Genomic DNA, 15,344 nt, shown 5'->3' on the forward strand with positions numbered 1-15,344 from the left:
TGGCTCCTTAGGTATTCTTTTTTTTTTTTTTTAAATCTACTCTTACAAATGATTTTCTTTTTGTTTCTTCACTTTAAGATATACTGGTGTGTGTCTATTTAATGCAGCAGTGATGTAATTAGGGTATTACCTTATTTGAAAGACCATCACATTAAATCAATGAATCTGGGCTCTCATTTGGAGATCTTTGGATCACCTTGAACTTTATAGTAAAGTAGAATTGCTATCAGTACTTTCCCACTCATGAAACTGAATCCAGCTAGCTTTGCTGTTTATTAGCCCTTTCCTTTTAGTTTTATATCATGACTCATCTCTAGAGCTAAGTCAAATACCCTTTAGAAGCTTGTCATCATTTATCATGGGCAGGAATTCACATGTCATTTGACATCTTAACATACAGTTTTAAGATGTTCATTTATTTTATGAATATGAATGATTTGCCTGTATGAATGTATATTATGTGCATGCCTGGTACCTGCAGAGATAGAAGACATCAGATTGCCTAGACCTGGAGTCACAGACGGTTCTGAGCTGTCCTGTGGGAGCTGAGAACTGCACCCTAGTTCTCTGTAAGCACATCAAATGTTCTTAAGCACTGAACTATCTCTCTAGACCTATATAGGATAATATTAAATTGTACTATTAAGTTTAATAAATGTAACTATTAAGTTGCCTTCTTACATTGTTTTCATATGATACTTACAAAATAATACATTTTCTTGTTTTCAACATTTTACAAGGCTTTAAATGTACTGTTATTGGGTGTGTTTGTACTTGAGAAATGTGTGTGACTGTGGATTCATGTATGTAGAAATGTCATTCCATCATGGGACCTAGGGACCGAATTCAGTATCAGGCTTGCATGGTAAGTGTTTTTAACCTGCTGAGCCATTTTGCTGTCCCATTTTAACTATTTTTATAAATCAAGAAATTAAAAGCTTAAAGAGGTCTGTATGGCTTATGCAGTGTCCCAAGATCAAGATTCTAAACTTTCCAGCCAGTGTTTCTTTAGATAAGTTTGCTTTCCCTTCTTTTTCAAATAATGGATAGTTGTGTCAAAGACTAGATGACTCATTTACTGCTGTTTTTTTGTTTGTTTGTTTGTTTCTTCATGGTACAGGGATTCAACCCAAGGCCTTCTGACTCCTAGGCAGATATTCTACCACTGAAGTCTCACTCCAGCCCCACTAACCGTTTATCTTAAAATAAGCAATCCAATTCCACAAAAGCTGCCATTAGAAGAATGGAAACAGGCTGAGTGTGGTAGCACATGTAATCCTACACTTGGAAGGCTGAGGCGGAAGTAGCTCAACAGAAGACAACCTCAGCTATATAGTGAGACATTCTCTAAAAAGACCAAACACCAAGAAATAGTGAAAACATATGCCATAGTGTGGAATGGTATCTACTTAGTATAGCTGTCATCCAGATTCTGCAAACATTTAATATTTTGTCACATTATTTCTCTGTCTCTCTTTACCTAACTACTTATCTATAACTAAACATTTAGATGCATGTATCTCCTTAAACAAAGATATTCTATTACATATCCAAAGTATAAACACAGAGACTATAATATTGGTGGCATGATAATAAATAGCCTAATTTAAAACTTATAGTTGTCTTAATATTTGTAATAGGCAAACCCCAAAGAAAAATTAGTGGGGCATGGTTGTTGGTGCCTTTAATTCCAGCACTAAGGAGGTAGAGGCCAGCCTGGTCTACATAGTGAGCTCCAGGACAGCTAGACTGCATAGTATGACCATGTCTAACACATGCAAAACCACTATATGGGGCATGAAAGTTACATTTAGTCATCACACCTCTCAATTGTGTTGGTTGGGTTTTTTGTTGTTGTTGTTGTTGTTGTTGTTTTCCAACTTGACACAAGCTGGGGTCATGTGGGAAGAGAAACCTTAACTGAGAAAAATGCCTGTAAGATTGGTCTATAGGTAGATCTGGAGGGCATTTTCTTGATTAAAGATTGATATGGGGAGGCCCCAGCCCATCGTGGCTAGTGTCAGCCTTGGGTAAAAGTGGTCCTGTGTTACTATTAAAAAGCAAACTGAGGTTTTTTGTAACAGTCTCCATCTGTTGCAAAGAGAGGGTGATCTGTTGATGATGGGAGAAGATTACACTTACCTGTGGGTACAAGGACAAATGTTTATAGACTGTTGTTAGGGATTATGCTAGTTTAGTAAAGTAGTGGTTGTAGATTTTCCTCCAATAACCACAAGCAATCTCACAAGCAAAATGCAGAGAGGTAGAACCCAGTCCCAATAAATACATCTATAAAACAGTTCCCACGCCTGAAACTCAGGGAATATTTTGGATAAAAAGATAAAAATATTTTAGATAAAAAGATTGTAAGAGCAGAAAATTGGGGAGTTTGCTGTGACTATCCTAGTAATATCAGAAGCTACACCCATTAAGTCCCACCAACACAACTGTCCAAATATGAGCTGAACAAGAATGACACTGATCAGGATGCCAAACTGGACAAAGAAAAGCCCATGAGGCCTCAACCATACACAAAGAACTATAGGCAACCAAAGAAAGTTAGAAATAGGAGAAATGGCATTCCCAAGGGAAGAACACACACACCAACTGGTTGTCCAGTACCAAATAAATGATCACCCTGAAAACATATATACAGGTAGCAGTATATGGAACAAGCAGATTATATTTAAGAACATATGCATATACACATATACATACAATTACAATTAGTTTTTTTTTTTTTTTAAAGAGGTCATGAATTTGAAGGAGAGTGGGAGGAATATATGACAGGGTTTGGAGGGAGGAAAGAGAAGGGTAATTACATTATAATCTCTTTAAAAAAGGAAGAAAAAGCCAGTTGAGAAATCCACGAGGAGGTAGCCAGTAAATCTTGTGGTCTCAGCTTGAGCTCTACTTCCAAGTTCCCGCTTGAGATCCTGCCTTGACTTCTGTATATGGTGGACTTAAGCTGTATGATGAAATACACTTTTTTCCCTTTCAAGTTGTTTTTGGTCAAGTGTTTATTGCAGCAATAGAAGGCAAGCTAGAATACTCTCTGAAGTCTTCTTAGTTCACACTAGTTCCTCACTCTTTCCATGTGTTTGATGAATTTAGCTTTGTGGCCCACAGAATACTGTTACATGGCTGTAAAAGTAACTTTTATTCTCCAGTTGTAACTGTTATCTGGGAGGCTTACTGTCTCTGTCTGCTAACCTAGGCCTAGTCCTGGAAGCTTCCACCCTCTGTATAATCTGATCTAGGCCTAGAATGTTTTCAGCCTCTCAGACTTGCTGCTGAGTAAACTTAGCCTTTCTTGTTCTTTCTGAACTCTAGCTGGCTGGTTCAACTCAACTGTTCTGGCCTCAAATTCCTCTCCCAGCCGACTTACTCAATCTGGCTTTTCTCTAGGCCTCTGAATACCTTTGCTTGACTTCAAACTACTCTAGCAATCTTTTCTAGTCTTCTGGCTCCTTCTCATTCTCTTGCTTATTCTGTCTTTACCTATGTCAAGCTTGTTCTCTCTTCAATCTGTCTCTGTAAAACTCTCCCGGTAAACCTGCCTCCTTCTCCCTCTGTGCTGCTCTACTCTCCCTCTCAATTCTACTGCACTGCTCTCCCAGGAACTCTATTGTATTCCTGTGCTGTACTCTCTTCCTCCTGTACTGTCTGTCTCTCCCTTAAGTAGCTTTCCTTTCCTCTCTTTTCTCTTGAGAGTTGGGCATATCCTATTCTGTCAAATCTTTCTGATTTTGTTACTTTTTTTCTGCAACTCTATTAAACATCACATTCAAACATGGGTGCTTCCTTCTATAAACTAACTTTACTTACTTTGTTTGGTATTAAAGGAGTACTAAGGGTGTGTTTGACTTCCAGCCAGAGTAAAGGTATGTGCTAAGGGTTGAGCCACACCCTCACTAGAAACAGGTTCAAATATACTGTAACAAACACTTGGCTTAGGCTGGCTTGAATTTATAATCCTTTTCCCTAAACCTTTAGAGTTCTAGGACTACAGGCATATACTGTCTGGATTATGACTCTGATATTTTTAAAGGTTATAACCAAGTTACTCTGGGGAATTTCCTTTAGTTTGGGTTTGTTTTTATATCTCTTTATGATTTATTAAAATGATGTGTACCCTCAAGTGACAGGGATTCCTTATAATTGTCAAGGTCAAGAGACTGGAATGGGCCCATGGAACTTTAAAACAGTATCTTCATAAAATAAAAAAGGGGGAAGGTATATCCCTTTACACCATAAATTTATTTAAATCATGTTCTTTTTATCTTTTATTTAATTTTTTTTAAAAAAAATTTGAATGCCAAGGAACTTTCTGCTGAGTGTCTATGGCCCTCTACAACTAGGCATACTTATGCATAGGTGAAAGGAAAGGATCCACTTACTGGCATAAGGCATGATCCTGATCAGGTATTAAATATGGGGAAGAGGGCATGTTTGTGTTTTTTCTGCAGGATGCTGAAGAAGCATGGTGGCCATCAGAGGGAAGGGTGAGACATGCTGATGCCAAGACAAGGAATGATGCTGACCTGTGAGCTTGCTGACTGCCCTGACAATGGTGACTGGAAACTGTATTGGACATAAGTTCCCGACCCACCATTGCTTACCTATACCCCTGATGGGACAAGCTGCCTTGCCTCAAGTTTTTAGACCTTGTGGAACAGAGAATCAAAAAGAGAAGTTATAATGACTCTTGTATTGTTCTTAAATGTGACCAGTTATTCAGACTCAATCATGGACTGGTCTAGAAATCAATTCAATATTGGAAATAACAGTCTTCATTTGGAAGTTTGGTTCTGGACATTTTCAGAGACATATGGAAATTAGCTGCAGTTCTTTATGATGTTATTTTAGCAACAGATAAAGTTGGGGCAGGATCTGGATTTCAAACATGTGTTGGTACATGTGTTAAGGCTCTTTTAATTGTCAAGTTAAAATTACTTTTGTTTCTTCTACAGTATTTAATGTAAGTTGCATTGATTATACACCTTCTAATTGTGTTTGTGTTTTAAAATCTGGCATGTCAGTTACAGAGGTCTATCAATCAGCTTTTGTTTTAGTGCTCTGAGTATCACAGAACCTTGGTGTTCTAAAAATAGCTTGCAAGTACTGGAAGAAACGAGTTAAGCTTTAAGTAGAAGCAAGAGGGTAGTGGGCTTGATTATTGCTGGTATAACAGCTTTAATTACATTAATTGCTAACACCACTACTTCTGCAATTGCTGTGACACAAGAAGTTAAGACAGCTACTTTTGAAGCAGCGTAGTGGTGGCACACGCCTTTAATCCCAGCACTTGGGAGGCAGAGGCAGCAGATTTCTGCGTTCAAGGCCAGCCTGGTCTACAGAGTGAGTTCCAGGACAGTTAGGACTACACAGAGAAACCCTGTCTTTAAAATAAAAAAAAAAAAAAAAAAAGACAGCTACTTTTGTTAATTGTTTAGCAAAAAAATGTTACTAATGTGTTGAATATACAAGAGGATTTAGATAGGCATTTGGAACAACAGATTGATGCTCTTTATCCTATTCAAATTATTGGAAGGAGGTTCAGAGTTTAAGGGTAAGGAGCCATCTCGAGTGTTATGCCAAATACCATTGGATTCATGTTAGTTCTAAAATTTACAGTGGTAGTGAATCACATAAGAAGAAACATGATATCCATTTGATACCTATTACTGGTAATACTAAATTTATTGTAGATTTTTCTAAATAAAGCATCCAAACCAGGAGTTCATATTACTATTGACCTCAAATTCTTAATCCATTCTCCTGCTCCAGGCCCCAGAGTGCTAGGATTAAAGATGTGCACAACCAAGCCTAACTTTCTCATTCTATATTTGTAACTTCTTCCATTAGTGGGAAATACAGGTAGTTTGTTCAACTGCTTGACAGTTTATTGAAAAAACAAACAAACAAAACAGTACAAAGAGGGGCTGGAGAGCTGGCTCGATGGTTAAGAGCACTGGCTGCTCTTCCAGAGGTCTGGAATTCAATTCACAGCAACTACATGGTGGCTCATAACCATCCATAATGAGATTTTGTGCCCTCTTCTGCACTCAGGTGTATATGCAGGCATATATATATATATCATCTGACATCCCTGAGGGCTGTGTGTGTGGTAACTAATTTGTTAAAAGAATGGTTTCAGGAGTCATATATTAGTTACTTTCTATTGCTTTAGGAAACACCATGACCAAGGGAACTTACAGAAGAAAGGGTTTATTTGGGCTTACAGTTCCAGAGAGAGTCCATTATGCAGAGTGAAGGCAGCAGGCTAAAAGAATGGTAGCTAGAGTACAAAGCTCACATCTCTAACCACAAGAAGAAGGCAGAGAGCAAATTCAAAATGGCACTAAGTCTTAAAACTTTCAAACCCCACCTCTAGTGACATACTTCATCCAAAAGAGAATACCTCCTAAACCTTGCAAACAGCATCCTCATCTGGAAACCAAATATTCAAACATCTGAGCCTGTGGAGAATATTCTCATTCAAACTGCAAGTCATGTAAATCTAGGTTATAATTCTAGCTCTGCCTCATAAATACTGTATTTGTTGTGTAAAGGCAACTAATTTCATATCTGAGCTCATTTTTCTTAAAATACATAGTAATCCCTAATTCATAGGGCTGTCAGTGAGAAGAGAAGTTTGAAATTTGTATGATATCAGGCAAAAGACTCCATCTATAACCTTCACCTCAAAAAAAAATCCACTAAATATATAAGGGGAAAATATTTGAGGACTTTGCAGTTAGTCTTCTCTAGATCATAATATTATAAAGACTTTTTTTGACAGAAGATTTAATACAGCCTAAGCTGGCCTTCATCTCCTGAGCCTCTTTCTTCCATCTCCAAAGTGCTGGCTTTGGAGGTGTGTGGTTACCACATTAGGCTTCATAAAAAGATTTTATGCATGTACATATGCATGAATATCCAGGGTTTCTTCAGCTTCTAGGAGCGATACTGAACTTGTATTATTGGATATCAACATCCAGCTGGACTGTGACATTGGCTGTACCAGGTATATTCCTATTACCTAGACCTAACTCCTGTTTGCAGCTTTGTTTTGAAGTGATCTTTGTTTAAAATCTTTTGGGGGTAATGTCACATTTTAATCACAGCAGTCAGGCAAGAAGCAGAGGCAGGTGGATCTCTATTGAGTTGAAGGCCATAGAGCTCTAAGCCAGCCTGGGTATAGCCAGCAGTCATGTAGCCCACACTGGCTTTGAACTCACTTCGTAGATGAGGGTGACCTTGAAGTGCTGATCCTCCTGCTAAAATCTCTTAGATATTGAAATTACAGGAATGTGCCATCATTCTAGGCCAATGGTTCTCAACCTGTGGGTCATGACTCCTTTGGGGGGGGGTTGTGAACTAACCCTTTCACAAGGGTCACATATAAGATATTCTGCATAGCAGATATTTACATTATAATTCATAAAAGCAGCAAAATTACCACTATTAAGTAGCAACAAAATAATTTCATGTTTGGGGTCACTACAACATGTGGAACTGTATTAAAGGGTTGCAGCATTAGGAAGGTCGAGAACCAGTGATCTAGGCTAACTGTAAAATTTTGACATTTTACCACTTCATTTTCAAAAGTTGTATCTGCATATAACTTCCTAGAGAAGGGAAAAACAGACAACAGGCATGTACTGTTAAACAATTAAATGTTTCATAACTTAAAAAAACTATCACACTGGAGAAATGGCTTAGTAGTTAAGGGCACTTGCTCTTATAGAGAACCCAGGTTTGATTCCCAGAATCCACATGTCAGCCCCAAACCATCCATAACTTCAGTTCCACATCATCTAAAAACATCTTCTGACCTTCACTGACACCAAGCACACATATGGTACACAGACAAACATGTAAGCAAAACACTCATATAAATAACATGAATATATCTTTTTAAAAAATTACCTGATGGAATATAGGCTCTTTTACTTTTAGGTAAATCTGAAAAATATTAGAAGAAACGTAAGTGAAGGGAGGTATATAAAAACCTATTCCAACCACTCTGCAAATCCAAACTTCCTCTTCCCCAGTGTTATTCCAACCAGATTCCAGCCACATAAAACCAATCAGGTTAGGTGGCATGGCACAGAAGGACTAGCCCTGCCATAGCAAATGAAATAATGAAATACTTCAAATCAGTGATAGACTACTTTAGCATTGGTCTTAGTGTTACCATCAAGGAGGGTCAAGGATACAAGGTTATTCATGAAGGGTGAATAAACTACGTCAACAATCCCTTTATCATATCTGTTCTACAGTAGAAAGAAAACTGTATTCAGAGACCAGAGTAAAATTTCTAGCTCTGCTACTTGATTGCTACAGGCCTTTGTCAAGTGTCTTTTAGCTTAAAAGAATTGATCCTTACCTGAAGAATGGAGAATGTTAAGCCAAAGTACATGAAAGGATCTAGATATACTAGATTATCAGTAAGTGAAGACATTGAAACAAATTTCTTATGCCCACTTCTGCTTCCAAACTATTCACTACCTAGATGAACCTCCAGTTACACAAACCCAAGTTTCAGCCTTCAATGTTTTGTGGGTGTTAAGTTCAATGCCTCTGTAAAATTTAATATGTACACATTGTCCACAGATGCACATGTTTTAAATGACACAGTACAGAGGAATCGAAATTTAAATCAACCCTTCAATGACTCTTACACTACCATGACAAAGTTCAGGTTTCTCAACTTGACATCCAAAGCCTCCTGCCGCTCCCGCCTTTCTGTCTGGCCTCAGTGCTGTCTCCTCCTCATCTAATCTCCAGACAGCACTGTGCTTCTCTGAGTATATCACTTTCATGCTTCTGCATCTGTAAACAGACTGCTCTTTACTTTGTTCAGAAATATTCCCTAACTGGAAAATACTTTTAACAATTCAACACAAATTATTCCTCTTTGAAATCTTTTCTGATCTCTTCTACTTCCAACAGAAGCAACTATTCACCATCTACCTATAAGCTTTATGGCAGTAGCCTTTCTAATGATGTGACACTAATGATGTGCAGTTCCCGGTGTTGCGGTGACCATGACCATGCCATGACCATAAAATTCTTTCCTTGCTACTTCATTACTGTAATTTTGCTACTGTTATGAACTGTAATGTAAGCATGCAGTGTGTAGGTTATCTGTGATGAGCCACAGGTCGAGAACTATGCTTTATGGCATTCTACTGGTTTGTTGCTTTCCCCTATAAGTTAGCAATTTCTTTGATATCTAGAATTGGGGTTAGACATCTTTATGTCTTCATTTAATGTAATAATTTAATGAAACAATACAGTTTTAAAACTTAGCTGAAAATTTATATTTGAAATAAGTTTCTTACTATAAAAAGATCACAATTACTTCCTTTTAGCAGTCAAAGGGCTTTGACTGATATATTACCTGTAACTCTAAATCAATAAGGAGAATGTGTTTAATCTGTCTTTATTTCAAAATACTAACTGGAATTCACTATGTATCTTAGGCTGGCCTTGAATTCACAATCCTCCTGCCTCCATCTCCTGAGTATAGGGATTACAGGTGAGCACCAACTGGCCAGGCTTAAGGGTATGTTTCTAAAACATTCTGTTTTTTAGGCTAAGAATCATGGAGTCCTTATCACATGCCATGTATTCATATTATAGTTAGCAGAAAACATGTTCTATTCTTCATTTTATGGTAAGAAAAAACTAAAGGTGAGAAAGAACTAAGTAAAAATATTAGATCCAAAGTCACATCCAACTGATTCCAAAGCTTAATTTGTTTCTAATTATAACATCTTTTAACTTACAAATGGGTCTAGTCTTGATTTTGATGCCAATTTGCTACATAAACTTAGTTGGCTAGGCAAGTCACTGATATTCTAGATTTTATTCCCTTCATTAATACAATAGCATGACTTCTTTTCATCTCTGAGTCTGTAGGCTTCTTTCATTATTAACCAGTACAGAGTTTAGGCAAAATATAGAAACTCAGGAAAACAGTGAATATTCTATTTAGCATCTTAAATAGCTGACATTTTCCTTTAGTAGGTTGTTAATCTTTATTTTTCTTACGTACTCAGAGACAACTAATAGTTACTTTATCTTTTTCTATTGTATGTATGTATGTATGTGTGTATGTATATGATGGCATGACTGTGAAGGTCCAAAGACAACTTCCAAGGGCAAATTCTTTCCTTCCATTATGTGGGTTCAGGACCTGAACTCACGGTGCCAGGTTTGAAGGCAAGCTACCTTTACCTGCTGAGTCACCTTACCTTCCCTGCTTACTTTCTGCTTCTAGAAAAGGCTTCTATCTTTTCCTGTGTCTCTGATTAATGGTTTTATAGCCTCCTTTGCTGGTCATAGTTCTATGTGGTCCTTAAATGTCTGCATTCCGTAGGTTTGTATCTTTTTAGTTTTAATACCACACTTTATTTTGGTAATAGTTTACCTATCCCCATATTTTTTTATATAACCTACACCCAACCAACTCCTAAATCTACATCTTTAGTCCAGCCTACCTGTTAAGCCCTCGGAATCAATAATGAATACTTGAAACTCAACATATCATAAACCAAATTTATCCATTCCTATACCATAGCATAAACTTACTAATTATCTTTCCTGAAAAAGATGCTTATAGTTCAATCATTCAATTTCAATTAAAAACTTTCCCTTTTATTACATTTAGTGTGTGTGCATGTGTGTATGTGTGTGTGTGTGTGTTCATGTACTCATGCCATGGCATGTGTGTGCAAACCAGAAGACACCTTGCAGAAAAGAATTTAGCTTTCTTCCACCATTTGGGTTCCAATTATCAAACTTAGGTTGTTAGGCTTAGCAGCAAGTCCCTTTACTCACTGAGCCATTTTTGCTGGTCCAGTTTATTATTTTTTTAAGGGCATATAGCCCAGGCTGGTCTTAAACTCATTATATAGTTAAAGATGACCTCAAGGCAGGGCGGTGGTTGCACACGCCTTTAATCCCAGCACTTGGGAGGCAGAGGCAGGCGGATTTCTGAGTTCGAGGCCAGTCTGGTCTACAGAGTGAGTTCTAGGACAGCCAGGACTACACAGAGAAACCCTGTTTCAAAAAACCAAAAAAAAAAAAAAAAAAAAGACCTCAAATATCTGGTCCTCCTGTCTCCACCTTCCTAACTTAGGTTTTGAGAATGCAGACATCCAAACAATACTCTTAGTTTTATTCAGTCCTGAGGATGTAGTCTAGGGCTTTCTGTGTACCTGGTAAGCACTTTACCAACTGAATTACAACTGCAATTTTATTATTTTTTTATGTATTTTTTCTTTAGTTTGTTTTTGTTTGTTTGGGGTTTTGTTTTGAGACAGGGTTTCTCTGTGTAACTCTGGCCTTCCTGGAACTCACTCTAGACCACAATAGCCTCAAACTCAAGAAATTTGCCTCCTTCTCCCTCCTAAGTGTTGGGATTAAAGGTGTTCATCAAACTGCCCCACAAGTTAATTTTATATTTTAACAAAGGGACTCATATAGCCTGGCTCTGAATCTGCTATATGTAGTAAGAATGACCCTTAACTCATGATCCTCCTACCTTTGCCTCCTGAGTGCTGGGATTACAGGCCTGTCCCAACATGTTAGGCTCCATGTTTTAATTTTAAAAGAAGGTTTTGCTGTATTGTCTATGTTAGCTGCAAACTTGGGACTACCATGCCTTGGCCTGCTAAGTGTTGGGATTACAGGCATGTGCCGTCACTTACAGGAGAAGCCATTTTGTCTTTGTTCTGCTTCCATCTCCTCTACTCAATGGGTCACACATCCCACTGACTGTGTACTTCAGCTTCTTTTTATCTCCACAGCTATACTACTTCAGTCTTAGTCCCATATTTTACAAAGTATGCAATTTAATTTAATCTCCTTCATTTAATTTCCAGACTCCTTTAATCTACATTCTGTTATATAACAAGTATTCTTTCTAAAACTTGTCTGATTACATTTTTTTTTACTTCATGCATCAAAACTAAACTTAGACAAATGTAAACTCTTATACATAGCATGCATAGGACGGTATAACATGACATTTTGTCTAACTCACTAGCGCCATTTGCTACATGCCCTTACCACACAGCAATCACCTCTATAAAACCTCTCTCAATTATGATAACTTAATTGAACAATCAAGGCAAAGTATACAGTAAACATCTGGCACATAGTACATAATTTAAAAAACAGCAATTAAAAAATAGCAAAAATGCTATTCTAAGGTTTGTGTGTATGGAAATATAAAAGACTAAAAGTGCTTTACCACACTGTTGCCCAAACAACTGAAAAGCTCCTGTCCTTCAGTCAAAAATCTAACTCAAGAAACCCGCTTTGAATCTTGCCCTGAACTTCTCAAACAGTAAATTTTTTTGTTTCTGCTTTTGCTTCCTCAGACATAGTTTTGATGTACCCCGGGATAGCCTCAAGTCATCATGCCTTGTATAAGCAGTAATCCTTGTTGTTTGTTTGTTTGTTTGTTTGTTTTTAACTAAGTTCTAGGCTCAGAACAGAACATGATGTAGCCCAAACTGGCCTCAAGCCCATGTGTGATCCTCACCAGGCAGTTTTTTTTTTTTTTTAAATTAAAATTAGGAGGTTAGTGGGGCATGCTGAGACAAAGTCATACAACTGAAGCTGGTGTAGAACACACTATGTAGCTCAGGCTTATCCTTCTGCTTTAGCCTCCGCATACTGGGATAGTAAGCATATATCATCCATCATCTTGGCTTCAAAAGTAAATTACATTTTAAAGCAATTTATTTTATTATGTTTTGTGTGTGTGCATGTACACATATGTACACACATGAATGAACATGGCTGCACATGAGTGTAGGTGTCATGAAGGCAACAGGTCCATCAAAAGTTAGAGTTAGTTGCATATAATTCAAATGGTATAAAAGCAAAAAGGAGAAGGGGGATGGGATGGGGGGTTCGGAAATGGGAAAAGGGGATGACATCTGAAATGTAAATAAATAAAATATCCAATAAAAAAGTTAGAGTTAGAAGGTTTGTGAGCCACCTGATGGGGGAACCTGAGTGAAGTCTTCTAAGAAGGGTATGCACTTTAACTACTGAGCCATCCCTCCAGTCCCCAAATTAATTACTTAAAAAAAAATAAGGACAAAAATTACACATATGTATGATGTGCTAAATGCACTCACATGGTCTTAATTGATCCTCTTTTTTCCCATCACCAGACGACAGGTCTTGACCTTTGCTCTTGGAGTTACTATTTTTTGACGCTATTCTTTGTCACATTTAACTTCCCTAGTAGAATGAATTCTCTCATAGACAGCAACTGCTTCTGAGTTACTTCTGTATTTCTAGTACATGATATAGATTTCCAATGAATGTTCCAATTAATATTTTCTTAGTTCACGGTTAACAATAAAAACAGTTACTATAAGACCATTGTAGAAAACCTCATTTCTTGTTTTTAGTAAGTTTATCTTTAAGAAAATCATTTTTAACCATTGCTACTAACTAAATATTTACTCTTCAACCTTTTCTTCTTCTAAAAAAATTAAAATTTATTTTGGGGACTATAGACGAGAGATGGCTCATTGGTTAAGAACACTTGCCATTCTTGCAAAGGGCCCAGATTCAGTTCCCAGCATCTACATGGTGGCTCACAACCCTCTGAAACTTCAGTTCCAGGGAAGTGCCTTCTGACCTTTGGAGACAATACCAGTCACACAGCTGGTGCACATACACATAAACAAAACACTCAAAAATTAGAATAAATAAACCTAAAATAAACTTTTAAAGGTTTTTCAATTAAAGGTAATTTTTGAAAAGGAAATAAACATGCAAAGTCTAAAAATAAGACATTCCAATTGCATAAAAATATTTCAGTTTGAATAGCTTGACAAACACTAGAAACTTGACTGTTCCAATCTCCTACACGGCACACCTTACTGGAGATAAAGTATAACTTACCGTGGTTACTATTAAACTGAATAGAACTAGGGTAAAAAGAAGATGGTAGTTTATTGAGCTCTTTGTCTTGAAGCACTCAAACCTTTAAAATAAGAGAGAAAGAAAATTACTTTATAATGTATAGCCAGGAACAAACTGAATGCTGCTTACAACTTGCCCACATGCCTTTATGACTCAGAAGTATTCAGAATTTCTACCCTTCCACCCTCTGTGTTAGAAACACTAAATGCCAAGCAGTGGTGGTGCATGCCTTTATTCTCAGAGCTTGGGAGCCAGAGGCAGGTGATCTCTGTGAGTTCAGGGGCAGCCTGGCCTACAGAGTGAATATCAGAACAGCCAGAGATACACAGAAAAATCCTGTCTTGAAAAACCAGAAAGAAGGAAGAAAGGAATGAGAAAAAGAGGAAAGGGAAGGAGAAGGAAAGGAAATGTAAGGAAAGGGAGAAGAAAGGAAAGAAAGAAGAAAGGGAAGGGAAGGGAAGAGAAGGGAAGGGAAGGGAAGGGAAGGGAAGGGAAGGGAAGGGAAGGGAAGGGAAGGGAAGGGAAGGGAAAGAATATGGAACTATATACAGATGACAAGAGGCTAATGGGATCAGCAGTAGTCACAAGACTTCAGCAAAGTCATGAATGTCTTCTTCAAATATGGAGTTAAAAAAGACACCTAAGTCAATTAAGTAATGGGAGTTAAATGTGATATTAGATAGCCTGAGGCTGATATCTGGCAGCCAAAGTGAATAAACAAATGAATAATGAGCAGAAAAATAAACTGGATGGAAAGAAAAATAGAAGACTTAAAGCCATGTGGAAAGAAAAAAAATGAAGAAAAAGAGAGAAGCACAAGGACATGCCTTTCCAGTTCTAATGAGGTAAGATAGTACTTCCTCCTATTTGGTTTCATCGGCTGCCCTGTCTGGCTTCAGTGGAAGAGGATATGCCTAGCCTCTTAGAGACTTGATGAGCCACAGTTGGGGGATTCTCAGGGATGCCCCCACCTGCTCATAGAAGAGAAGGGGGATGAGAGAAGGATTATGGGAGGAGGTAACTGGGAGGGGGCAGTGAGCAGGATATAAAGTGAAAGTAAAAAATTAAATTAAATTAAAATGCAAATTTAAAAAAGTAAATTTCTTTAGAAGAAATTAGTGCTGGCTCAGTTTTAGAGTACTTGCTGCTCTTGCAGAAAAGCTGGATTCAGTTCCTAACACATCCATGGTAGCTCACAACCCTCTGTAACTGGTTTCAGGGGATCCATACCCTCTCTTGCCCTTCTTATACAAGGTATGCATATATTGCACAGACATACATGCAAGCAAAATGCTCAAACACATAAAATAATAGTCTTTTTTTAAAAAGTAGAAACTACAAAGAATCCATTCATACTAGAGTACAGAGACACTACC

The 15,344-nt window shown here is 37.6% G+C and overlaps 1 protein-coding gene across 2 annotated transcripts in view; it reads right to left on the reverse strand.

Annotated features, from left to right (window-relative positions):
• Acer3 (alkaline ceramidase 3) overlaps nucleotides 1-15,344 on the reverse strand; it is an 82,535-nt gene that overhangs the window by 24,216 nt on the left and 42,975 nt on the right. For both annotated transcript variants that reach the window (XM_034516359.2, XM_034516349.2), the window contains 2 exons: nucleotides 13,948-14,029; nucleotides 7,936-7,971 (listed from right to left, as the gene is read on the reverse strand). In XM_034516359.2, the coding sequence (XP_034372250.1) occupies nucleotides 7,936-7,971; nucleotides 13,948-14,029 (118 nt within the window). The remainder of the gene's footprint in view (nucleotides 1-7,935; nucleotides 7,972-13,947; nucleotides 14,030-15,344) is intronic.

Source organism: Arvicanthis niloticus, chromosome 1 (assembly GCF_011762505.2).
Source record: "Arvicanthis niloticus isolate mArvNil1 chromosome 1, mArvNil1.pat.X, whole genome shotgun sequence".
Classification (NCBI taxonomy): Eukaryota; Metazoa; Chordata; class Mammalia; order Rodentia; family Muridae; genus Arvicanthis; species Arvicanthis niloticus.